Genomic DNA, 26,633 nt, shown 5'->3' on the forward strand with positions numbered 1-26,633 from the left:
AACCCAAAGGGACCGTTCTCTCATGAAAGGCTGCAGTCCCCAAGAGAATGGGGACATTGAAATTTATGGTGACCAGATGATTCTGATCATGGATGGATCCTGAGCCCAAGTTCAGCAAAGTCAGAGCCAAAACTGGGTGACATTTTGAAATCAGAAGTAGTCTTGGGCCCCCTGGACCACAAATTCATCATGCCAGACTTAAAAGTTAGTATCAGGTGACAAATGTAAGTAGTCCTTTGTATGATTGAGTTCTGATTAGACATCTTTAAAATTGGACAGTAATCCATCAAAAAGCTAGGATGTATAGAACAAACTACAGGTCTATGTCAAACCACCTATTTTCTTGGAACATCATGTGCGATTGGCCATAGCTATTTATCATCAAAATGATGAAATATGGTCCTTCTCAGGCCCTTTACCTGGGCAAGGGACAGAACACGGAAGTTGAAGCAAAATCTCTTTAGGGGGAAGCTCTTCACACAGGGTGCTCTCAACTTCCTTAAACGTTGATGATGAAGTGCCATCATGCACCACACACAGCAGGTTTCGTACCTGGATTCCATCTCCGCACTGTCCACCCTAACAGAGGGGGAAAAAATAGAGGTTACCAAAACAACTTGCTCAATGGGAAAATCTAATTTTTTTTGCTACTGGTTCTGTGGGCGTGGCTTGGTGGGTGTGGTTTGGTGGTCATGTGACTGGGTGGGCGTGGCCAACTTGACATCACTCATGTCACTCACTGTTAGAGCCAGGAGCTGCACGTTCTGAGGCACATTTTGCCCTTCTGAAGCTCCCAACGCTTTGAGTTTCCCTCTAGCTTGACTGTCCAAGCAAATCTTGGAGCCTTCTCTTGCCTGCTGTCCATCCCGGAGGGCCGCGCATCTCCTCTGCCAATCCTCAGTACAAACTGCCTGCCCCGTTTCTGCAAAGGCAGAGCATCCCCCTTGCAGGCTGATCCAAAGAGGGGAGGGGGATGATGCAAAAAAAGCCACCTTCCACCAGGGCCTCTTCCTGCAGCCAAATGTGTCCAGCTGTGCATGCCTTTTCCTCAAATGGTCTGTGCATGGGGTGCTTGGAGAGCGAGTGAGCAAGAGAACTCTCCAATCTCTGTTTGTGTGTGTGTGTGTGTGTGTGTGTGAGGGAGCGAGCGATCTGAAGCTGAGGCATCCAAACTTCTGGCAGCAGTGGGGGCAGCTTCTGAGCAGCCCTGAGTCAACCAGCTCCACCTGACTACTCCCTGAGTCTTGCCATTCTCCTCAACCCTCCCCAACCCTCCCCCCTCCCAGCAGTAGGCTCTGTGGACAACATTTTTCCCACAGTGCAGTGTACATTTGCTACCTCTGCTTCTCTGCTTGCAAATAGTGATCTTCTCTACTTCTCTTGGGATGCTGGTGCAGGCACTATGGATGCATAGCTTGTCAGGGCTGAGCAGGGAAGCTGCTGTCACGCCACTCCTCCTCGCTTCCCTGAGCGCAAAGCCTAGGTCATGTGCTTCCTCACCGGGCTGGCCACTGGCAAAGAGCCACGCGGCCGACAGCTGCTCAATGCCCCATGCGCAGCATCACCCAGCTGCTGGTGAGGATGGAGCAGCCAGCCCAGGGGCAGGAATGATTCCTGTGGACCCCGCCACTGCTTGAGCAGAGAGGATGGCGCTGAGGACTCAGAGGAGAAAACCCATGAGGTTTTGTGCCAGGTGGCTGGACCTGTAGTGGAGGCTTGAATGGTCCAACTAAAGTTGTCCTTGCAAGTGAATGTTGGTGTGGGGGCTGCAGCGCTGCTCCAGCCAGCCAGCCCAAGGCCAAGCTGGGCTGGCTTCTTCGTCCCCACCGGCGGCTGGGTGATACTGCATATGGGGTACTGAGCGGCTCTCAACTGTGTGGATCTTTGCCAGTGGCCAGCCCGTTGAGGAAGCACACAGCCTCGGCTTTGGGCTCAGGGAAGCAAGGAGGAGTGGCATGATAGCGGCTTCCCTGCTCAGCACTGACAAGCTATGCATCCATAGTGCCCACACCAGTATCCTGAGAGAAGTAGAGATCACTGCTTGTAAGCAGACAAACAGAGGTAGCAAGCATATGCTGCACCATGGGAAAAATGAGAGGCACTGTTCTCTCGCAGAGCCTGCCCCTGCTTGAGTAGGAGTGGGGCAGGAGACTGGCAAGACTCAGGGAGTAGGTCAGTAGAGCTGGCTGACTCAGGGCTTCTCAGAAGTTGTCCCTGCTGCTGCCAGAAGTTTGGGTGCCTTGGCTTCAGATCACTCCCTCCGTCCCTCACACACACACACACACACACACACACACACACACACACAAACAGAGGTTGGAGAGCTCTCTTGCTCACTCGCTCTCCAAGCGCCCCATCCATTTGAGGAAAGGGCATGGAGGGCTGGGCATGAGGAGGCGCGGTGCAATGGAGTTTTTTTCCCCTCCACACTGGTGCTTTGGGAGGGCAGGCAGACGTCTGCAGCTAACAACTATAATGAATATGTCTGCCTGCCCTCCCGAAGCACCACCACCACCACCGTTTGCTTTCGTTTTGTGGCAAGGGTAGGAAGAAAGTGAATGGCAGTGGAGCAGCAGTGCTCTAGGAGGGCAGGCAGATGTTTGAAGCCAGGTGGGGAGGGAGGGCAATGAGAGTGGCAGTGACAAGAGCAGCAGCGGCGACCCCTTCCAAGTGCAGCGCACAGAGGCCGCAGGCACCTGTTGAGCGGGAACCAGGGGTGGGGTCACCAGAGATGATTGGTACCGGTTCGGCAAACCAATGGCAATCATCGCTACTGGTTCAGCTGAACTGGTCCTAGCCAGTAGCATTTCACCCCTGAACTTGCTGCATAAATAACTACACTTTGTATGCTGTATATACATCTTAATCCTAGAAATAAGGCAAAGTGTTTGCAAATCAGGCAATGCTTCTTGCAGTCTGCAAGAATGATAAAAGTGTTCTTTCCTACTTTCATTTTTTGTGTTCCGTCCCTTGTAGTTGATAAGTATTCTGCAATGTTGTTAAAGGACCATTCTCCAACAAATACTTTCTTCTTTTGGTGGAGGCAAGGAAGAGGATAGATGTGCTCTTATTACTCTTGAACAGGGGTCTCTAAACTTGGCAACTTTAAGACTTATGGACTTTAACTCCCAGAATCCCCCAGTCAGAAGTTCACAAGTCTTAAAATTGCCAAGTTTGCAGACCCATGCTCTTCAATGACACATGATAATAAACTTTTGAAGATAACGTGGATTCAGAAGAACTAAAGCCTCACTGGGTATATTGGCAGAGCATTATTGCTCTACAAATGTAGAAGAAAAGGTGTTTTGGGTTTCTTTCTCAAAACAACATGTCCCTTTATAACATGTTAAATCTTCCTCACTTTTGCACGTCTTCCTGGATATGACCCAATTAGTCTGACGAGATTAATGCTAAGTAGATCTCATCTTCTCCGTACGCTAAAATAATTGAGTGTGGAAATCTAAATCACTTTAAAACCAATGCTAGATACCGGATCAAAATGTTTTGAATGAAGAATAATCTAAAAGATAAAGAGGGAAGGGTAGAATGATGCAGAAGGCAAATAGATGCACACCCAATGCAGTGTGGAAAGAGGGAGGACATACATGATGAGAAAGCAAAAGTACAGCTGTTTGATGCTTCACAATTCACATCAACGTTTACATTTTCAGACTATTAGAAAAAAAAGTAATCATTTCAAGGGAAAAAAGTCGAAGTCAGCACTTCAGGCTACTGAAGCTTTAAACCATACTGTTTCAAGGCCTTTCAAAGTATTGAAAGAAGCTACGTGGTATTCTTAGTGCAAAAGTCAATTTCCTTGGTAGCAGGGTTCTCTGAAATTAAATCATGCTTTGATCTAGGCATGCTGATGCAAAACCCATCTATGGCACTCACTGGAATGCTATTACAATTGTACAGCTCTTTGACCTTTGATATTAAATTAGTTTTTAGTCACTTGCCTTGGTTGTATTTATGATAACTTTTCCCTACTTCGTTAGAATTTTCAATAATATTAAATTAATTTCACCCTCTTAACTTTCAAAACAAGGATCAAATTGCCTCATAAAAGTGGGTTGCAATCAAGTTCATTTTCTACCTGTTGTGTCAAGGACATGTTTTACAAACTTCAAGTACCTCAACTCTGCACGGGGACCATTCTCCAAGAACCCAGCTATAGCAGGGTTTTGCAACACAACTGCGGAATTGAGTAAGATCAGCTGGGCAAGGTCTTCCTTCTCCTTGGGCTTCCATAATTATAGATCGGGTACGGAGCATCTGACCTAAAGAAGGAGAGATTATTATTAAACACCTTGTTTTTTAATATTTTCTGAATCTTTCTGGGCACATTTAACTGATAAGTCATTGGGAAAGGAGGTTATGATATGCGCCCAGTCTTATCTCTCTAATTTGTTTAAATGAAAATTGATAAGGCTAAAATAACCGAAGGCTTGAATTTGGCTGTACAAGAGCTATTTGGACTAACGCAATCAAGGCCAGAATTGAAAAAAATCATTCAATGATTCAAAGTGCAGATTGTGCAAAGAACCAGAAAAAAGAAACAATAGATCATACATTCAGCTTGTGCAAAATTGCACAAACTGCTAATAAACAATGACATAACACAGTCACCAAAATGATTCGCTGGAACTTTGACTCGGTCCAATTGGATCAGAGGGAGTTAACCCATGCCTGACTGCGGGTCCCTACTTTCTGGAGAATGATTCACTGGAATGTTTATAAAAATTATCATGTGCCAATAATGAAAAATTGGTGGGAACATAGACAGATGAAAACGTAGTAAAAAATGAGCAGTAAAAAGTAGTCAAAAATATTGTGGGATTTCTGAATACAGACTGATAAAAAGTTTTGGCTTGTAACACACCAGATAAAGTTGCAGTTAAAAAAAAAGAAAAGAAAATGTGGATAATGGATGAGGACTAGGGGACAATAGAATAGAAGACAAAGAAACAGAGAAGATCACAAAGTATCAAGAACTGAAAAGCCAAATTGGAAGATTGACACACACACACAAATCAGACAGGACTTAGAAAAATTAAAACATTGACAAAATTTGCATCTGTCAATTGCAAAAAGTCCATCATTAAATTTTTAAAAAAGTATATATTCCAAAGTGAGTGCCTTGAGTCCTTTAAATCTAATACCACCCTCCCCTCAAAACAGAAATATTTAAAAACTAACCCTTCATTCTAGTAAGACCTCAGTGTCACCTACCATGACTTTTACAACTACAACACAAGGGCCAAAGATGTAGTGCAATGGCAAACTACTTCTGAGAATCTTACGAAGAAAACTGTAGGGGCTATTTCAGATAGGAATCAAAACTGATGTGAAGGCACAGACATACACAACATGCACAGAAGAACGACAACTCAGTGCTCAAGGATTTGTTGCAAAAACAGAGATGCCTTTGCATGAAAGATATTCCAGATCTGGCAATCATTCCTGGTTCTCCAGGGTCAATTCTATAGCATCAATTTATAACTTGTAAGCTTCCCAGAGTCACCTTGTAGGGGAGATGGATGGTATAAAATTTAATAAACGAAATAAATAGATAAATAAATAAGTACCTAATACATTCATTAACTTTCAATCTGTGATGATTGTACTGAATGATGTCTGGTATGTACAATAGGTATGTATATGTATATATGTATGTGTATGTATATATGTGTACACATATATAGATATATGAAGATCTCCGTACTGCTTCAGCTAATAAGAGCCACTGTTATTTGATAAAGAAAGAAAGCTTTCCTATTGAACATTATCTTAAGCATCATACTATCAGTCAGGTAGCTTTTCCACTTTCAGGAACAAGCTGGCTTATTGTAATTGGAATAGTATTAGATGAAACATTTCTCCCTATAGGCTGTCCTATGTCAGGGCAGTAGATGATGGCAATGATTCCTTTTAATTGAGTCTGCTGATACTTAATACACAAATGGTGCTTAATAGTGTTATTCCAAAAATAGTAACCTAATTTCTGCTCCTATTTACTGAGTTCAGGATACTTTGCTGAAAATTAATAGGTTCTTAATGGAAATGCTAAAAGTGGTTTTGGACAGTAATAGCCATTACCTAGCTTGTAATTTTTCAGCTCCGATAACTATAATTTGGTCAAACAATCTTCACATTTCATATGGTTAGAAGAAGAAAAGCAATTGAAACAGATGACCATTGTTGTTGGAAAACAGCGCTATCGCAATTACAATATTTTGGAATATGCAACAGTACATTAGTATTTGAGTTTTTTTTTACTAAGTCGGTGAATTAAACACCAGGCTATATCATGTAACACAATGCTCAAACTGAATCTGCTTCTAGGCATCTGGAGAAGGTCTATTGAGGGTCACTAATCCTCATGGTGATCTTGGGGTGTGGCTAATAGAGCTCTGCTTTATGGCAATCACTACTTTGAAGAACTTGCTTCTCCAGAGGGATGAGCAGTGCTTGTCTTGCTAACCAGCAAGTTAGCCAACTGTATTTGTCTCCTAACTTAGTGGCTCCAGCATGCTGGCTAGGAAAGTCTGGGAGTTGAAATCCCTTCATCTTAATGTTGTCAAGGTTAAGATACATTGCCCTAAATAATTTGAATGAGGGAATCTATCTTTGTGTTATGCTTTTATTTTTAGTTCACATTTTTGTTGCTGTTCAGAGTTCTCAGGACGGGGAAAGATTATGCACAGATGGAAATAAACAAACAAGCAAGCAAACAAACAAATAGGAATCTTGAGGGGAAAAAATAAATGCTTAATTACCAAAACCATCAGCATGGGTACTTCCCAACCTCCTATGCAAAACCAAGCAATACCTTTATTTATATACTTTTCAAATCATTATTTCTCCAAAGGTTAATTATGGAAAAAGGAAATTAGCTTAATAATAAGGATTTCTCTTTGGATAATTATTCATTATGTTCTACCTTATTCTTATTGATTAACTTGCCGTGGAGAAATATGAAAGTATCTACTGATTTGTCATAAATGTTATTAAACCTTGGCCTAAAAAGATGACACTTAAAAATGAGTTTAATTAAGGAAACAATGAAGCGTTTCTTTCAGATGCTTCTAATTAGCAAAGATGAGCCGACAAGATTTGGCAAATGAAACATATTCGTGATCAATACAGAAAACAAAGATTAACATAGATAATAATTTGTAATAATAATTAGGATTTATACTATAATGTATTATGGCAGTGTACATTAAAATGCCTACAATGCCTTTCCTGCTTTTATTAGAATCTTTGCACCTTTTCTTTACAACAGTCAGTAAATTCCCCGGGGTGGGGGGGACTCACTGAAAGGGCTGTTTCAGCATAAAACAAAGGCTGTGTTCTATGGGACATGATTTATTCCTAATAACAGCTACAATCCTAGGATAACATGGTTGTTTAAACTTACTAGGCCTCAGAGGAATTTATACAAGCTATTGTGCATGGGATTGCAGCCAACCTAATTATTTTACTTCTACTAAGGTTTACTATTTTTTCAAGAGCCTCTGAATTTCCCTTGGTCATTGATAAGCGACCCCGGCACTTTATAGTCAGAATAGCCTTTTAACTTCTAGTCATTAATGCAAAATCCTGAAAAACAACTTGAAACTAATAAAGCCATTTGCTATTATCCACCATGTGATTTGCATATTCCTTTTCGGCAAAAGGGAACTTGGGAAAATGTCACTGCAAATGCTCACTTCTGAAAGAGTAGTATGGTTTTCTAACGACAGCTACCACAGTATTTGCCTCTTAACAATTATTTCCCAGATGGAACGTCACATTCAGCCATGGAAGAAGGTCATCAACTCAACTAAAATAGGGACCTTGAAAAAGGCCAGTACAAACGGAAGGCCAGCTGCATTTCTGTGGGCTGCAGAATGTTTCACACAAAGAATTATTATCAACCATCAAAACATAGTAATACTGACAAATGCCAGTTCTGTCCTGGGTACTCTTGCATAAACAGAACAATTGGGAATCTCTTGGTGATACCATCAGAAATCATCTATGGCTGAATCTCTGTTTGAAAACCTGTGATTATTTGAGACAAAGCTGAGCAACGATGGCCTTTAAAAAATATTATTCAATTTTGGAGGGGGGCGGGGAAGGAACAAATTCTCCCAGTTTCTTCAGGTGATGGAGAACTTCTGCAACCATTTTTCAAGGGGAAAAAAAAATCCTGCTTAGTGCTGACAGTAATACTACCATGAAAGAGTCCCATAGGTGGAATTGCCCTGAAATATCCTCCCTTGGGTGGGAAGCCAGCTGGCCTAAAATTGTTGGAAAGATGATAAATCAATAACAAATGACTCACATGCAGCCATGTGGCCACCTTGTTACTAAATAAGTTTAAGGATAAAAGAGTGGTGATTTAATGTGTTGGGATAGGGAGTGTACATAAAACACCTCTCTTCAAATCAAATAATTGAGGCAGCTGCATGATTCTATATTTTTTTTTTAAAAAACCCGCCAGTGTTTTAATGATATTGTGGGTTTCTATAGCCCTGAGGAGGATGGGTTCTAAATTTTAGGATTTTGCTTTGAAAGAAATTTCAAACATAAATTACTCATTGAAAAGAATGAAAACAAGAATAAAATTGCTTGCACTAGTTTCAAGAGTGTGCCTCTTCCATTGATGATCAACAGACATAAATCTCTCCTCCTGTCTGCCCTAATATTTATCTCAGGTATCTCCATGGAAAAGGATCTCCTATCAAGAGATCTCTGAGAGAAGAATAGTCGCAATTTGTTCATACCTATGAATTATAGCTATAATTCATACTCCTTCATGGATTACTGCCTTGTGGTGCAAAGGGGCTTATGTAGATCAATGAAGCAGGGCCATTCAAGGGCCACCCAGGTCATAGCAGAGAGCTCTGGCAAAATCCACTGGAGAAGGAAATGGCAACCCACTCCAGTATCTTTGCCATGAAAACCCCACAGACAGTACCAAAAGGCAAAAAAATATGACGTTGGATGATGAACTCCTCAGGCTGGAAGGTGTCCAATATGCTACTGGGAAAGAGCAGAGAGCTAGTATTAGTAGCGCCAGAAAGAGTGAAGCGACTGGGCCAAAGCCGAAAGGACATTCAGTTTGGATGTATCTGGTGGTGAAAAGAAAGTCTCATGCTGTAAAGATCTATACTCCATAGGAACCTGGAATGTAAGATCCATGAATCAAGGTAAGCTGGACGTGGTCAAACAAGAGATGACAAGACTGAACATTGACATATTAGGAATCAGCGAACTAAAATGGATAGGAGTGGGTGAATTTAATTCAGATGACTATCGGGTATAATATTGTGGGCAAGAAGAAATGGAGTAGCCTTCATAGTCAATAAGAGTAGAAAAAGCAGTACTGAGATACAATCCCCAAAATGACAGAATGATCTTAGTTTGAATCCAAAGCAAACCATTCAACATCACAGAAGTCCAAGTCTACGCCTCAACCACTGGTGCTGAAGAGGATGAAGTTGACCGGTTCTCTGAAGCCCTACAACACCTTCTAGAATTAACATCAAAAAATGATGTCCTTATCATCATGGGAAGTAGGAAGCCAAAAGAAAACTGAAATAACAGGCAAGTTTGGCCTTGGAGTACAAAAATACACTGGATCATGCAGAAAGCTAGGGAGTTTCAGAAAAACATCTACTTCTGCTTCATTGACTATGCTAAAGCCTTTGATTGTGTGAATCACAACAAACTGTGGCAAGTTCTTAAAGAGATGGGAGTACCAGACCATCTTATTTGTCTCTTGAAAAACCTATATGTGGGTCAAGAAGCAACAGTGAGAACTGGATGCGGAATCACTGATTGATTCAAAATTGAGAAAGGAGTCCGGCAAGGCTTATACTGTTGCCTTGCCTATTTAACTTATATGCAGTGCACATCACGAGAAAGGCGGGGCTAGATGAATCACAAGTTGGAATTAAGATTGCTGGGGGAAATAACAACCTCAGATATGTAGATGATACCAATCTAATGGCAGAAAGTGAAGAGGAACTGAAGAGCCTCTTGATGTGGGTAAAGGAGGAGAGTGGAAAGTTGGCTTGAAACTCAACATTAATATCATGGCATCTGGCCCTCTCAATTCCTGGCAGATAGATGGGGAAGAAATGGAGGTAGTGACAGATTTTATTTTCCTGAGCTCCAAGATCACTGCAGATGGGGACTGCAGCCAAGAAATTAAAAGATGCTTGATCCTGGGGAGGAAAGCTATGGCAAATCTAGACAGCGTACTAAAAAGCATTGCCAACAAAAGTGCGTATAGTCAAGGCTATGGTTTTCCCAGTTGCAATGTATGGCTGTGAAAGTTGGATCATAAGAAAGGCTGAGTGCCAAAGAACTGAGGCCTTTGAACTATGGTGCTGGAGAAGACTCCTGCGAGTCCCTTGGACTGCAAGGCAATCAAACTAATCAGTCCTAGAGGTGATCAACCCTGACTGCTCTTTAGAAGGCCAGATCCTGCAGATAAACTCAAATACTTTGGCCACCTAATGAGAAGGAAGAAGAGCCTAATGCTGGGAAAGATTGAGGGCAAACAAGAAGGGGATGGCAGGCCTGGTGGAACATTGTCCATGGGGTAGCGATGGGTCGGACACAACTTTGTGACTAACAACAACAAATAAATTCATAGCGATGAAATTGCATTTACATGAGCATGCAGTCCTAGAAAACCAGAGCAAAAGACTGAAATTGATTTGCCAATCCTGAATCTTTTGGTATACATCTCATCATCTATACGACAAAATCATTCAGCTTCGGGACGGTCTGGACCAAAATTGGGTAGATCCAGGTGGGATGTCTGAGAGCCGTCTTGTTGAGATTGTTTGGGATGAGTTTGACCCTGTGGCTCCCGAGGACATGGACAGGTTACTGGGTAGGTTGAATGCCACCACATGTTTACTGGACCCGTGTCCCTCCTGGTTGGTGCTGGCCGCACAGGATGTGACACGAGGCTGGCTCCAGGGGCTTACAAATGCTTCTTTGCTGGAGGGGGTCTTTCCGGCCGCCTTGAAAGAGGCGGTGGTGAGGCCTCTCCTCAAGAAGCCTTCCCTGGACCCAGCTGTGTTAGGTAATTATCGTCGGTCTCCAACCCGCCGCGAAGGTTGTAGAGAGTGTGGTGGCATGTCAGCTACCCCGGTACCTGGAGGAAACCGTCTATCTAGACCCGTTCCAGTCCGGTTTCCGGCCCGGTTACAGCACTGAGACGGCTTTGGTCGCGTTGGTGGATGATCTCTGGAGGGCCAGGGATAGGGGTTATTCCTCTGCCTTGGTCCTATTAGACCTCTCAGCGGCTTTTGATACCATCGACCATGGTATCCTGCTGCACCGGTTGGAGGGACTGGGAGTGGGAGGCACCGTTTATAGGTGGTTCTCCTCCTATCTCTCCGATTGGTTGCAGACGGTGTTGACGGGGGGGGGCAGAGGTCGGCCCCGAGACGCCTCACTTGTGGGGTGCCTCAGGGGTCGATTCTCTCGCCCCTCTTGTTCAACATCTATATGAAGCCGCTGGGTGAGATCATCAGTGGTTTCGGTGTGAGGTACCAGCTGTACGCTGACGACACTCAGCTGTACTTTTCCACACCGGACCACCCCAGTGAAGCTATCGAGGTGTTGTCCCGGTGTCTTGAAGCCATACAGGTCTGGATGGGGAGAAACAGGCTCAAGCTCAATCCCTCCAAGACGGAGTGGCTGTGGATGCCGGCATCCCGGTACAGTCAGCTGCAGCCTCGACTGACTGTTGGGGGCGAGTCATTGGCCCCAATGGAGAGGGTACGCAACTTGGGCGTTCTCCTGGATGGACGGCTGTCTTTCAAAGACCATTTGACGGCTGTCTCCAGGAGAGCTTTTCACCAGGTTCGCCTGGTTCGCCAGTTGCGCCCCTTTCTAGACCGGGATGCCTTATGCACGGTCACTCATGCTCTCGTGACATCTCGTCTGGACTACTGCAATGCTCTCTACATGGGGCTCCCCTTGAGGAGCACCCAGAGACTCCAGGTAGTTCAGCCCCTCGTGGCTCCCATGTAACACCTCTCCTACGCAGACTGCACTGGCTGCCTGTGGTTTTCCGGGTGCGCTTCAAGGTTTTGGTAATGATCTTCAAAGCGCTCCATGGCATAGGGCCGGGTTACTTACGGGACCGTCTGCTGCCACCGATTGCCTCCCACCGGCCCGTGCGCTCTCACAGGGAGGGACTCCTCAGGGTGCCGTCGGCCAGGCACTGCCGACTGGCGACGCCCAGGGGAAGGGCCTTTTCTATGGGGGCTCCCACCCTCTGGAACGAGCTTCCCCCAGGACTTCCTTAACTTCCTGACCTTCGGACCTTCCGCCGCGAGCTTAAGACACATCTATTTATCTGCGCAGGACTGGACTAGATTTTAAAATTTTAAATGTCTAAATTTTAGATTTGGTTTTAAATCGGGTTTTATTATTTATATGTCTATTTTAAATATTTGGCCTATTTAATAAGTTTTTTAGATTAATGTTTTACTTTGTATATTTATGTGTTTTTTATATGGCTGTACACCGCCCTGAGTCCCTAGGGAGATAGGGCGGTATAAAAGTATGAATAAATAAATAAATAAATAAATAAATAAATAAATAAATAATTTCAATACGTTTGAGTGGGTTTTCCAAATGTTTCCTGCTTGATCTAAATCCTCTAAATACGCATTAACAATCGCTCAGTGGCAAATAGATGACTCAGCTGCTCTGTTGTTTGTAATGTCCCAGGCTCTTTGTCTCTGCCCTGCTTCTATAGGTCTTTCTTTGTCTAGACCAGGGGTCTCCAAACTCCACACTAAAGTTGCCAAACTTGGCAACTTTAAGACTTGTGGACTTCCAGTTGCTGGTTGGGGAATTTGGGGAGTTGAAGTCCACAAGTCTTAAAGTTGCCAAATTTGGAGACCCCTGGTCTAGCATAAACCTGATTCCTTTAGACTCCAGGAGCATCTTCATCTTGAATGACCACAGGGAGAATTCTAAGCCTTCCTTCCAGTTCTCTAGGGAAGGGTCTCCAACCTTGGCAATTTTACAACTTGTGGACTTCAACTTCCAGAATTCCTCATCCGGCAGCCAGCTGGCTGAGGGATCTGGGAGTTGAAGTCCACAAATCTTAAAGTTGCCAAGATTGGAAGCTTCTGTTCTAGGAAAGTCGAGGTCTTCAAGAAGACCTCAACTTAGTTTCCGATTTGTCTAAAACTTGGCAACTCCAAATCTCTACCAGCAAATGCTCAGTCTTACATATTGGAAAAAAGAATCCTATCAAAAAGTACAAACTTGATGGTCATTACCTTACTGACGACCCTCACCCTGTCAAAGATCTTGGAGTTCTCATATCAAATGACCTAAATGCCAAAGCCCACTGCAACTACATAGCAAAAAAGGCTCTAAAAGTAGTTAACCTAATTTTACGCAGCTTCTTTTCCAAAAACTCTACACTACTAACCAGAGCATACAAAACATTTGCTAGACCTATTCTTGAATACTGCTCATCAGTCTGGAACGCACACCACATCTCTGACATAAATACAATAGAACGCGTCCAGAAATATTTTACTAGAAGAGTTCTTCACTCTTCCGAAAACAACAAAATACCTTATGCCACCAGGCTTGAAATCCTGGGATTAGAAAACTTACAACTACGTCGACTTCGACATGACCTGTGTTTAACACACAAAATCATCTATTGCAATATCCTTCCTGTAAATGACTACTTCAGCTTCAATCACAATATTACAAGAGCAAAAAATAGATTCAAGCTTAATGTCAACCGCTTCAAACTTGATTGCAGAAAATATGACTTCTGCAACAGAGTTGTTAATGCTTGGAACTCATTACCTGACTCCATAGTCTCTACAAAAAAATCCCAAAATGTTCAACCAAAAACTGTCTACTATTGACCTCACCCCATTCCTAAGAGGACTATAAGGGGCGTGCATAAAAGCACAAAAGTGCCTACCGTTCCTGTCCTATTGTTCTCTTTATTATATCTAATTAATATAGCTATGCATATCCTTTACATATATATGTGTGTGTGTGTGTGTGTGTGTGTATATTTCATGATATGTTTTTCTTTTTTTACTATGACAATGTTTATGTATACTGTTGTGACAAAATTAAATAAATAAATAAATAAAAAAGAAATGAAACCTTCCTGATTCCCAATTTCTGAGAGTTTTCTGCTTTCCCATCCCCATTAACTTTTTTTTAGCCATTCAAGTGGTTTACTCTCTCTTTCTCCCGTGGTAGCCTTTACACATTTATTCTGAAATTAATCATCACTTAGATAAGCAGATAGATGATAAGGAGAAGTTTTATACCATAAATGTGTTATCCTGCTTAAAAGATTTTATGATTTGCTACACTGGATAACACTGGAAACATCTGTATGCATCCTGATGCTTTCATTGATAAGCCAGACTTTTTGGGAAGCCTAGTGCATAAGATCTTTCTCTCAGCTCATCTTAAGGTGTAACAAGATTTTAGCAAACAAGATTTTAGTAAGGTGTATTTATACTGTGGAATATGAGATAAAATGATCATTCACATCGATTCCATATTGTTTTAACAGTAATACACCCTACTATTTTATAATGCACTACAATGTGTACAGTTCATAAATGTTACATTGTGGGTACATAAGATCAAGTAGAAAATTCAACATACTGAATTACTTCTTCCAAATTCTATTAGTACTGACTTTGGGAGACATTAAATTGGATTTTCATATAAATCTATCTCCATCCAGCAATATTAGTGACTATAAAGAGCTCAAACAAACCCAATAAAAAGTGTCAGTGCTTAACACTATAGTTGCTAGCTAATATTTTATTTTACAGGAATTGTATAGACCTGGACTAAAGACAAAAGAGCAAAACAGACAATTCAACCAACTTTATCATTGAATGAAGCTGTCACAAAAAATAGGAATCTGCATGTACAACATAGCAAACAAACAAACAAATAAATAAACTGTGGCAATGGAATGTAGCAGGTTCTGTACTGAAGTGAGAGCAGAAATCATAGTGCAATTGTGTTTTAAAAATAATTTTAATTGTTTTTGAATGCAAAAATAATCTTCTATTATGTCTGGTTTTAGATAAAAGACTTGCACTATAACTAAAAGTCCTACATTCACATATTCACTATGAGTCAATGCCACATTATTCCATTTAATGATGGAATACATGAAATCTACTCCTTATCCAGCATTGGGTAAAACTTTTGGCTGTCAAGAGCAGTATTGTTAGAGGTGCAATATGTTGAAAGTTGCATCACTTGCCAGTAAAATTGAACCAAGTTGGTACAAGTTGATAAAAGGTGGGAAGGCCATGATTGCAGTTGAATAGTAGCATGCTGACAGTGTGTCAGAAGGTTAAAAGAAGATTAAAATTATCTCTGCTCCACTGTGCCTTGAAAATGCAAATGAGGCTAACTAATAAGCAGATTCTAGAGGTGCTTTCTGTAGAACAGACAAAAAGGGAAAACCTCCTAATTTTAATCTCTGAGAGAAGAACAGAGACATTTCAGCAGTTAATTCATTAATAACATATCCCTGAATACCTCATCTGTTTTACAGAAAATTATTCAGAAATCCTGGCTTTTACTTTCTTTGTATTTATTTATTTAATAATTACAGATTTGGGACAAACAAAGCTTCTTCCTCTTATGGTTACATTTCCAGAAAAAACAGTTTAATTTAGAATTAGCAAAAGAAGATTGATCTGTAACATCATTCCTTAACATGTCTACTCAGAAGAAAATCCCACTGAATTAAATAACACTTATTTTCATCTGCTTAGAATTTCAGGTTTGGAACAACACCAGTATGAAAATTGTCATGCCCCATAATCTTTATATACTGTTGTTCTCTAGCCTCATCTAGTGGCCGGAGGGATAAATACCAATTATATTGTTTTGAAGCTGACCCAACCCCTTTATCCATCAGCTCATACTCTCAAAACAAGTGCACACTGGGAAGCCAGACTCCATTTTCCTTTAGCATTTGGAGGAAGCAGAAAGAAAAATCCATCTTAAACTGCGGCACATGTTCATCTAAGAACAAATCCACATCCTGCACACAGAACATCGCTGGTGAGATTTAGATTACTTGTATTTATTAATTGTTATGTTCAGCAGTAACTCGATACTGCCTATCTTGTATTTGGATCTCATTGTATATATTCTTATTTTCCCCAGTTTCCCCATATCCTGTTCTTTCAATAAAGCATCCAGATCTACGCACATGGTCTGTTTTATTGGAGGATAGGTGGATTTAGCTGGATACAGACTAATGTGTAGTCGGGACAGAACAAAAATTTCTGAGCTTTTTAATCAGTATTTTCTCTTCAGTGGCTCAATAGGGCTTATTGTCTTACAAAAGGGCAATTTGCTTCCAAAAGTGTCAGGTAGTGAAAATAGTATATTTGCAATATACATACAACCAAGTCTCATCGAATAAGCATAACTTTACACTGAAATGGCAATATATTCATAAGACCACAACTCACACTGTATTAGTCAAATCAGAGGCCACATCCTAAATTGCCAAGGAACAGAAAATGTTTTCCATAAATGTTTTAACATCTCTTACAGCTTCCTAGAAGTTAGCATAAATTGTAAGTTTTTTGAAGTTAAAAAAATATTCTAATTTTTATCCCAGTGTTCACATCACCAACATTTCAGCTTCAACAACTGACACTGATTATTTAACTCATTAGATTTTTGAAAATGTGTTGAAAATCATTTTATTACTGTAAATGCACCCCTCATATAGTATTAATCATAGCTAGACTTAAATTAATTAACAATAATGAATAAACCCTTGTCATAATCACTGACTGGGTTTATATGGTATGCTAAACCAAAACGCTAACTTCCATTTGGTTTAGCATGTTAATGAATCCAGTTGTCATGGTTTTCAAACTATGATTTATCTTTTAGTAAGCTATGTAAACAGAGGATATTGCTGTTTATTTAATAAGTTATAGTTAAACAAACCATGACTACTGTATGTATAATATGACCATAGTCATAATATGTCATTCTGTAAGATGAGTTGTATTGTGGGCTGTCTACAAGCAGGATAATGTACACTGACATATTGTACAATATGTGTTTCTATTTTAACCTTGCCTAACCAGGCTCCCTTCAAAAATCCTAGCAAGAGAAGGATTACTAGATCTGGGCTACACAAATCTGAATGGTCACAAAACAAAAACAGAGAGTTAGAGGTTGTCTGGCATTTCTTTACTGTCATCGAGTGTTTGTATGGCTTTTTCCAGCCCAGTCTGGCAGTCCTACTGAAAACATATTGTAATATCTCTTTCAAGTATTCCTTAACTCTTGGAGACTGCATGGACTTATCTATATGGTTCTCTTATCAGTAAGTTATTTGACACTGACTTCTTTTAGCATGTCCAGAAGGTGATTTTTAAAAGGCAATTTGACTTCCTTTGTTTTTTCCTTGTAAATGTTTTCAGTTTATTTTTTTTCAAGGAAAAAACAAAGAACAAAACAAACACAATTGCCTTTTGAAAAGGACCTTTGGGATAACCATGGCCTGGATGATAAAAATCTCCATAGACTTCTTTTAGAATATTTTTGTTTGGCTTCCTTCTATTTCCCACCCATTTCTCATCCAAATAATACAGAGACCTGACCTCACTTAGCTTCCAAGCCCAAGCAAAGTTGGCTGGTACCGTCATCTATTGAGACAAAAGAGATGGACAATTTCTAGATTATAGACCAACATGACTAAATTCTGGAAATTCAGGGGGTTCCAACCCAATATAATTGCAAACTGTTAGGGCAAAACTTAAAATAATGTGAATAGTAATTCAAATGGCACAATTACCTGCAAGACCACAAGTTTGTGAACATTCCGACCAAGGAGACCATTCGGTAACCAGACAGTTCACTACACATTCTACCATGCAGTTGGCAGTCATTTTGGTGGGTGTTTCCAGGTTCAACTATTAAGGAAAACACAACAGATCACTTGTCACTGACAGCTAAGCAGATGTGCAATTAAGCAGGGATTTTAATGAAATACCAAAAGTTGGATCCTGTAAGCTGAGCAGAGTCTTCTGAAGTAGGCAGCTATAATACATTTAAAACAACAGCAATAGCTTCTTCAATGTTTTTTCACTGATCCAAGTCCAGCCTGCTTATAGCTTTGCCATAGGCTTTGGCAAAGCAATATTCATTGAAGTGCATTAGCATATTTCACTTTGGCATCCTGAGTTTATACACTACTGTTTTGTCTGTTTGTCTTCTGAATTGGCTGGACTTGGATGAAAGAGCTACAATATAGAAAATGTATATGGCCATATAGAAGTACCTAAGGTCATTTGGATTGTAATAGACAAAGAATGGTAATGATGACTGAGAGAGGGCCAACGGGATGAAATGCTAGATGGTGCTGTCAGTCTAGCAAACAATTGGAGGGAGATGTTGAGATGATAGTTAGAAGGAAAAAAGAGAACAGGAAGAAGCAGGTTAGAAATACAAAAAGCGGAAAGAAGAATTATACAAATGTTGCTAAAAAGGAAGAGTCAGCCATAATTTGAGTAAGAGTTAGAAAATTGTTTTTATCAAATTATTTTTTCAATTTTTATTTACCTTAAACATTCAATGTTTACTGGTGTAGGAATAGTTTCTGATCTACTTTACCTTATACTGTATATTGACTTCAAATGACAAAACTATGTCAGTGACTTTATGGAGGGTTCTATAGAAGGATGGAACTCTATGGATGGAACTATAGAAGGTTAGTGACATTTATTTTGATGTATTTTTCTGAAAGACTAAAATCTATGAGATGGTGGCAATTTTACTCATTTAACAATCAGGGTAATACAAAAATATCTACCCAATGTAGAGACCTAAGTGCAGAGACCTACATACTTTCAGCGTTCCAGAAAAATCTCCTTGCAGAAAAGACTTTTGAAGCCTTGGAAGCCATACTAGGCCGAAGGCTTCCATACGCTGCCACATACACTAAGTACAGAATAGACCTCTTATCAGGTTGCTCTATGAAGACATTATCTCATCTGAATACATTTTATTCACTGTGTTCTATCCAGCCCCTGGTGCAGTGTTTCCAAAAATCAGTGAGCAAGAGAGGGCCAGGTTATATGTTGCTGTATGTTTATAAGTATTTCCATTTATCTTCTTTTAAATGCCTATATGAAAATGTCTGGGCTTCATTGAAGCCAGCACAGTTTGGTTGTCCCAAAGATGTTTTTCCAAAAGACAACTGGACTTTCTTGATTTTTCCCCCTTGTAAATGTTTCACTTCTCATTCAAGATATTTCTTTAGAACTGATGGAATTTCTTAAATGAGAAGCAAAACATTTTCAAGGGAAAAAAAAACCAAGGATGCCCAGTTGCCCGTTGAAAAAATACCTTTGGGACAACCATGGTCTGCATAACTGAGAATCTCCATAGACACCCTATGGTAGGATTTAGGAAAATCAGGATGGAATGAATAACCCAAAATGATTTGATGAGATACTTTTGAAGCTGAGTGTTGTCCCAGCGAATATTTGCATTAAGTAACCAAATGGAAGCTTACCTGCTCACAGTGGTTCATATTCACGGCTTTTCCATCACTGCGAATGCAGCTTAGAAGGCGATTCCTAATCCCTTGTCCACAGGCTGAATTTTCATTTAGCTGGCATGTGCTCCAGTCTAAAAAGACATCATGGTTACAATTGGTTCTGCCTATTAATGCTAGAAGGACTTTTTAAAAAAATGAAGCTATAGTTTTTTACAATTTGGAAAGCAATATAATATTATTTAAAAGAAAAGAAGCCATCCAGCCTTAAATTATTCTGTTTTTATTTCAGTAGCCCTTAAAAATTACATTCTCTCTGAGTATGCTAACTGTCCAGTGATGATGAAATGTAGCACTTCATAGTGATCAAGTGGCATGCTGCTCCGTTGGATGCCAAAAATTGTAATTTTTTTTCTGCAGCACGACTACCTTGAAGCAACACTTGTCATAATCTCCAACTGAGTTTTGTTTGACAAAAGAAATCATGTTTCCCTTGAAAGAAAGCACTTGTAAAATATTAATGTCTTCTTCAAGCTAGGATAACCAATTAGGGAATGCTGTTTTTTCAAGTATCACTCTGCAAAGGTAATGTTGGAAATAGCTAGAAAACTTAAATAAACGACTTTTTTTCCGCCTTCAAAATGCATATGAAATGATATAAATCATTTTTCCCTCTGTGTGGTCTAAACACTTCATTTCTTTGGATGTGTATCTTCTGTGTTGCTTACGAGAATTGTGAAAGACAGGTTCTTTTTTTGCCGTATGTGAATTGAACCCTATGGCTTGTCCTCAATGTTATAGAATTCCTAGGTGAATGTGCTTTCATTTTAATGAGGGGAATATCTCTAAACAGGCTTCCATTAGGAAGACAGGAACGATGGAATCCTAGAATAAAAAGTCCATTCTGTACTCTGCACGAGGCAGCAACTTTTTATAGAATTCTAAGTTTTGCCTCTAGGAGCTGATTCCTTTGACTTTTTGAGCCCATTTCTAAGTACCTTTTTATAGTTTATCAATCTGAAACTGAAAATTAGGATCAATGAATCACAAATTTGCATCTAACTCAAGTGGAGCTTGACTGCTGGTGTCTATGTGGATAGATTCCTGTTATGCTTTAGATAAGCATTGGCAAGTGGCCGATGTCTTTGTTCAGGATTATTTTTCAACTTCCCAACTGACTCCACAACTCTTAAACTTTTTGGTGATCTCATGTCCAAGTGCTAACCATATCTGCCTTTCATATTTCTTTCTTTTTTTTTTACAAATAATATATTATTAATTTGAAAAAAATAAAGGAAAATATACAAGTATACTTAAAATAATATTAAAAGGATAACAAAGATTAAAAACCAAATATAAACAGAAAAATCAGGTGATAACTAACAATTCTAAAATACTGTATGATGAATATATTGTAATACATCATTAAGCTTACAGACATTTGTATCTATTTTCTAATCAAAATATGTCTCTATTACATTACTTGATTATTACTAAATTACTAAATATCTCTATTAAGGGCATTTGGTTAACACAAGTGGAGCTATAAAAAAAGAGAAAGAAAGAGACTATAGATGATAAAACAATACATTAAGACAATTCAATGCATTACATGTAGATAATATGCCAAGTTAAAATATAAACTCTAAAACCTGCATTTTGGATGTGGTCCAATTCCACATAGAAATCTGTAGTCTAAAAATGGTTTCCAAAGAGAACTATCTTCTGCATTAGACTCATTTTTAAAATATAGTTATTCTAAATTTTGAAGCATATGCTCACATTTTGGTTGGCCATTCTTCCATACAGGAGATAAAAAACTTTTTCCAAGCATATAAAAAACATATAAAAATTGCAGGCATTGTTTTATTTATTTATCTATTTATTTATTAGATTTATATGCCATCCCTGTCACTGCTAAGGCAACTTAACATATATAATATATATCACGGGCCTCTGTGGCTCAGGCTCCTAATGCAGTCTGTTATTAACAGCAGCTGCCTGCAATTACTGCAGGTTCTAGTCCCACCAGGCCCAAGGTTGACTCAGCCTTCCATCCTTTATAAGGTAGGTAAAATGAGGACCCAGATTGTTGGGGGCAATAAGTTGACTTTGTATATAAATATACAAATAGAATGAAGACTATTGCTAACATAGTGTAAGCCGCCCTGAGTCTTCGGAGAAGGGCGGGATATAAATGCAAATTTAAAAAAAAAATGCCAGTTTGGAATATAGGTAGTCTTCGTTTACCAATTGTAAATGCTCGAGCATTTTTTTTAGCATTGCTGAAAGAGTATAAAGTGCTGCTCACAGGTAGTAATAATCCTCAGGAAAATTAAACATTTATATAATATAGGTAGTCCTAGACTTATAACCACAATTGAATCTAACATTTCTGTCGCTAAGCAAGACATTTTCTAGGTAAGTTTTGCCCCATGTGAAAAACCTTTCTTGCTGTAGTTGTTAAGTGAATCACTGCAGTTGTTACGTTAATAACACAGTTGTTAGGTGAATCTGGCTTCCCCATTGATTTTGCTTGTCAGAAAGTTGCAAAAGCTGACCCATGATCCTGGCACACTGCAACCATCATAAATACAGCTGCCAGTTGCTAAGCAGTTGCTAATTTTGGTCACGTGACCATGGGGATGATCACACTTTCCTAAGTGTGCAAAATGGTCATAAAATCATTTTTTTCAACGCTGTTGTAACTTTGTACGGTCAGAGGACACCTGTATTTATACATTATATAAATATAATTTGTTGTTGTTAGTTGCGAAGTCGTGTCCGACCCATCGCGACCCCATGGACAACGTTGCTTCAGGCCTTCCTGTTCTCTACCATCCTCTGGAGTCCATTTAATGTCACGCCGACTGCTTCAGTGACTCCATCCAGCCACCTCGTTCTCTGTCATCCCCTTCTTCTTTTGCCCTCAATTTTTCCCAGCATTAGGCTCTTCTCCAATTATATACATATAATTTATATTATAGCAAATATAGCAGCACTATATGTAATGGTATATAATTCTATGAGAACTTAATTCATCAGTTTACAATTCATAAATTATCACGAATGAATAAATATATGAACTTTCTATTTTCAAAATAGCCTCCCTTGAAAGTTCAAGTCCAGTGAAAGTTATGTATTATTTATTATTATCATCATCATTATTATTTTTTATTGAAAAGACAGTGCCAGGTCAGGATAACAATGCAAATAAAGCAAAGCCAGAGAGAGATCAACTGTTATTCTTAACATACATGCTAATAACTCTAACTGTACTTTGTTAACAGTAATTGCAGCAATACAACCAAAAATAATAATAAAATAAAATAAAAAATAACTTCAAGTTTCTACTCACATTAGCTTATTTACAAATTTTTCTATATTATGTCCATAGTTTTATACATCTTTGTTATACTGACATTCATAAACTTCCCTCTCTTTTCTACCTCTTGTCTCTATCCATTCATAAAATTTATTCCATGTCCTGTAATATTTCGAGTCTTCTTTATCTTTAATTTTTAAAATTAACCTGTCCATTTCAGCACAATTCCAAATTTTCCTAATTATGTCATCATTCGTGGGTGCTCACATTTTGGTTGGCCATTCTTCCATACAGGAGATAAAAACTTTTTCCAAGCATATAAAAACATATAAAAATTGCAGGCATTGTTTTATTTATTTATCTATTTATTTATTAGATTTATATGCCATCCCTGTCACTGCTAAGGCAACTTAACATATATAATATATATCACGGGCCTCTGTGGCTCAGGCTCCTAATGCAGTCTGTTATTAACAGCAGCTGCCTGCAATTACTGCAGGTTCTAGTCCCACCAGGCCCAAGGTTGACTCAGCCTTCCATCCTTTATAAGGTAGGTAAAATGAGGACCCAGATTGTTGGGGCAATAAGTTGACTTTGTATATAATATACAAATAGAATGAAGACTATTGCTAACATAGTGTAAGCCGCCTGAGTCTTCGGAGAAGGGCGGATATAAATGCAAATTTAAAAAAAATGCCAGTTTGGAATATAGGTAGTCTTCGTTTACCAATTGTAAATGCTCGAGCATTTTTTTTAGCATTGCTGAAAGAGTATAAAGTGCTGCTCACAGGTAGTAATAATCCTCAGGAAAATTAAACATTTATATAATATAGGTAGTCCTAGACTTATAACCACAATTGAATCTAACATTTCTGTCGCTAAGCAAGACATTTTCTAGGTAAGTTTTGCCCCATGTGAAAACCTTTCTTGCTGTAGTTGTTAAGTGAATCACTGCAGTTGTTACGTTAATAACACAGTTGTTAGGTGAATCTGGCTTCCCCATTGATTTTGCTTGTCAGAAAGTTGCAAAAGCTGACCCATGATCCTGGCACACTGCAACCATCATAAATACAGCTGCCAGTTGCTAAGCAGTTGCTAATTTTGGTCACGTGACCATGGGGATGATCACACTTTCCTAAGTGTGCAAAATGGTCATAAAATCATTTTTTTCAACGCTGTTGTAACTTTGTACGGTCAGAGGACACCTGTATTTATACATTATATAAATATAATTTGTTGTTGTTAGTTGCGAAGTCGTGTCCGACCCATCGCGACCCCATGGACAACGTTGCTTCAGGCCTTCCTGTTCTCTACCATCCTCTGGAGTCCATTTAATGTCACGACTGCTTCAGTGACTCCATCCAGCCACCTCGTTCTCTGTCATCCCCTTCTTCTTTTGCCCTCAATTTTTCCCAGCATTAGGCTCTTCTCCAATTATATACATATAATTTATATTATAGCAAATATAGCAGCACTATATGTAATGGTATATAATTCTATGAGAACTTAATTCATCAGTTTACAATTCATAAATTATCACGAATGAATAAATATATGAACTTTCTATTTTCAAAATAGCCTCCCTTGAAAGTTCAAGTCCAGTGAAAGTTATGTATTATTTATTATTATCATCATCATTATTATTTTTTATTGAAAAGACAGTGCCAGGTCAGGATAACAATGCAAATAAAGCAAAGCCAGAGAGAGATCAACTGTTATTCTTAACATACATGCTAATAACTCTAACTGTACTTTGTTAACAGTAATTGCAGCAATACAACCAAAAATAATAATAAAATAAAATAAAAAATAACTTCAAGTTTCTACTCACATTAGCTTATTTACAAATTTTTCTATATTATGTCCATAGTTTTATACATCTTTGTTATACTGACATTCATAAACTTCCCTCTCTTTTCTACCTCTTGTCTCTATCCATTCATAAAATTTATTCCATGTCCTGTAATATTTCGAGTCTTCTTTATCTTTAATTTTTAAAATTAACCTGTCCATTTCAGCACAATTCCAAATTTTCCTAATTATGTCATCATTCGGTGGGGTGCTCACATTTTTCCAATATTTAGCATATGTAAGTCTAGCTGCCATCAATATATGTTAATACTAAGTAGATGGTTGCTTTGTCATAACTTTCCGACAATATACGAAGAGGCACATTTCTGGTTTGAACTCGATATGTTGCTCAACTATCATTTCTAGCCATTTACGAATTTTCTCCCAGTAACTCCTTGCTTTCTTACATGTCCAGTCCACCACTTGTGGTAGTATGATCCTGGAGACTGGTTGCATTTCCAACAATTGGTGGAGGAGGAGTTCTTACACATTTTGGCAATCTTGCTGGCAGCATGTGCCACCATTTTGTAAAGGTTTTCTTTATAGGCCACGGCCATCGTCAGTTTGTAGTTTCTCTCCCAAATTTTGAAAGTTATCTATTCCTAATGCTACACCATCTCTATATATTTTTGCCAGTCTGACGTGGAAATTGGGCAGAATGCTCTAAGTTTCATTCCAAATTACAATGAAGGATGCTTACCTGTTAAATTGTAGCTATACTGAAAACAATTTTGATTCAGAATACAAGGCCTCTGCTGTGCACTTTCAGGGCAGGTCTTGGGTTTTAAAGGCATGCGTAGTATATGTCGAGTCCTAGTTTGCTTTATACTGGGATCACATCGCTAGAGATTAAAAAAAACTGCGGGTAAGTGAATTATGCAAGCACATGTTTACAGTTGTGGCAAGGATGGTTACCTGCATTATTAATTTAATTGGTTTTCAAATTGCCTATCAGGCTAAAGAGTCTCTTGTGAATAATCTCATTTTATAACACCAATGCTTTTCCCCTGAATTTGACAGTCATCTGTAAAAAACCTCTGTATGTACATAGGAGAAGAATCATAACATGGGGCTGAGGATTTATATGGTGGTCATCCAAACAATCAACCAAGCTGCTTCTGGTTTATTAATTATTTTGGAATCACAGAGAATGAAGAAGAAAAAAAAAGGGTACCATCATCTTTGTATATCTGTCTTATAGATGTCTTCATTTTTTCTTTTCCATTAAGAAAAAAAATTGTTATAGTGAAATGTGAACTCCTGTATTCCTGGAAATAAATTTCCTTTAATTCTTTCAAATTGCAAATATATTTTATCCTTTTTTTAAAACTCACCCACACTATAGTAGAGATGTTGTAGCTGATAAAGGTTTATGAAAAAATGTACCTTTCCACAAAAATCATTAATTCAAATGCTATATTTGAATAAAAGAATAAAAGAAGACTGTATCAGACACTAATAAAAATCACCCTCTTGGCACTCTTTTACTTATTATATATTAATTATAAATATACAGTTATACATATTTAATTATCTTCTGCAAATCCACAGTCACGATCCTCTCAAACATGTTGCCCACGAAGGGTGTTTTTAAAAGGACTGAATGAACAGCTTCTTCAGAAGTGGATGGACCCTCTTCTTATTTTAAGACTTCTGGCCCCAATCTGTCATATAAAGAAATATTTTCCCTGCCTGGATCTGCCTAGTCATTTTTTCTTAAATAAGTTAAGATAGATAGAGCTCTAGTGTACATTTTCTATCTGTATTCTTAAGCCCATTAAGTGAAAGTTATCCCATGCAATTTGATTAGAAATACTTTATTCCAAGACGGAATATTTTTCTCAAAGTCCCTCACAGATCCATCCTGGCAAATCT

The 26,633-nt window shown here is 39.0% G+C and overlaps 1 protein-coding gene across 1 annotated transcript in view; it reads right to left on the reverse strand.

Annotated features, from left to right (window-relative positions):
* THSD7B (thrombospondin type 1 domain containing 7B) overlaps nt 1-26,633 on the reverse strand; it is a 376,479-nt gene that overhangs the window by 23,852 nt on the left and 325,994 nt on the right. The window contains exons 17-21 of the mRNA XM_058193966.1: nt 25,459-25,600; nt 19,601-19,716; nt 17,879-17,996; nt 4,135-4,280; nt 420-579 (exon numbers count right to left, since the gene is read on the reverse strand). Of these exons, the coding sequence (XP_058049949.1) occupies nt 420-579; nt 4,135-4,280; nt 17,879-17,996; nt 19,601-19,716; nt 25,459-25,600 (682 nt within the window). The remainder of the gene's footprint in view (nt 1-419; nt 580-4,134; nt 4,281-17,878; nt 17,997-19,600; nt 19,717-25,458; nt 25,601-26,633) is intronic.

Source organism: Ahaetulla prasina, chromosome 1 (assembly GCF_028640845.1).
Source record: "Ahaetulla prasina isolate Xishuangbanna chromosome 1, ASM2864084v1, whole genome shotgun sequence".
NCBI classification, from domain to species: Eukaryota; Metazoa; Chordata; class Lepidosauria; order Squamata; family Colubridae; genus Ahaetulla; species Ahaetulla prasina.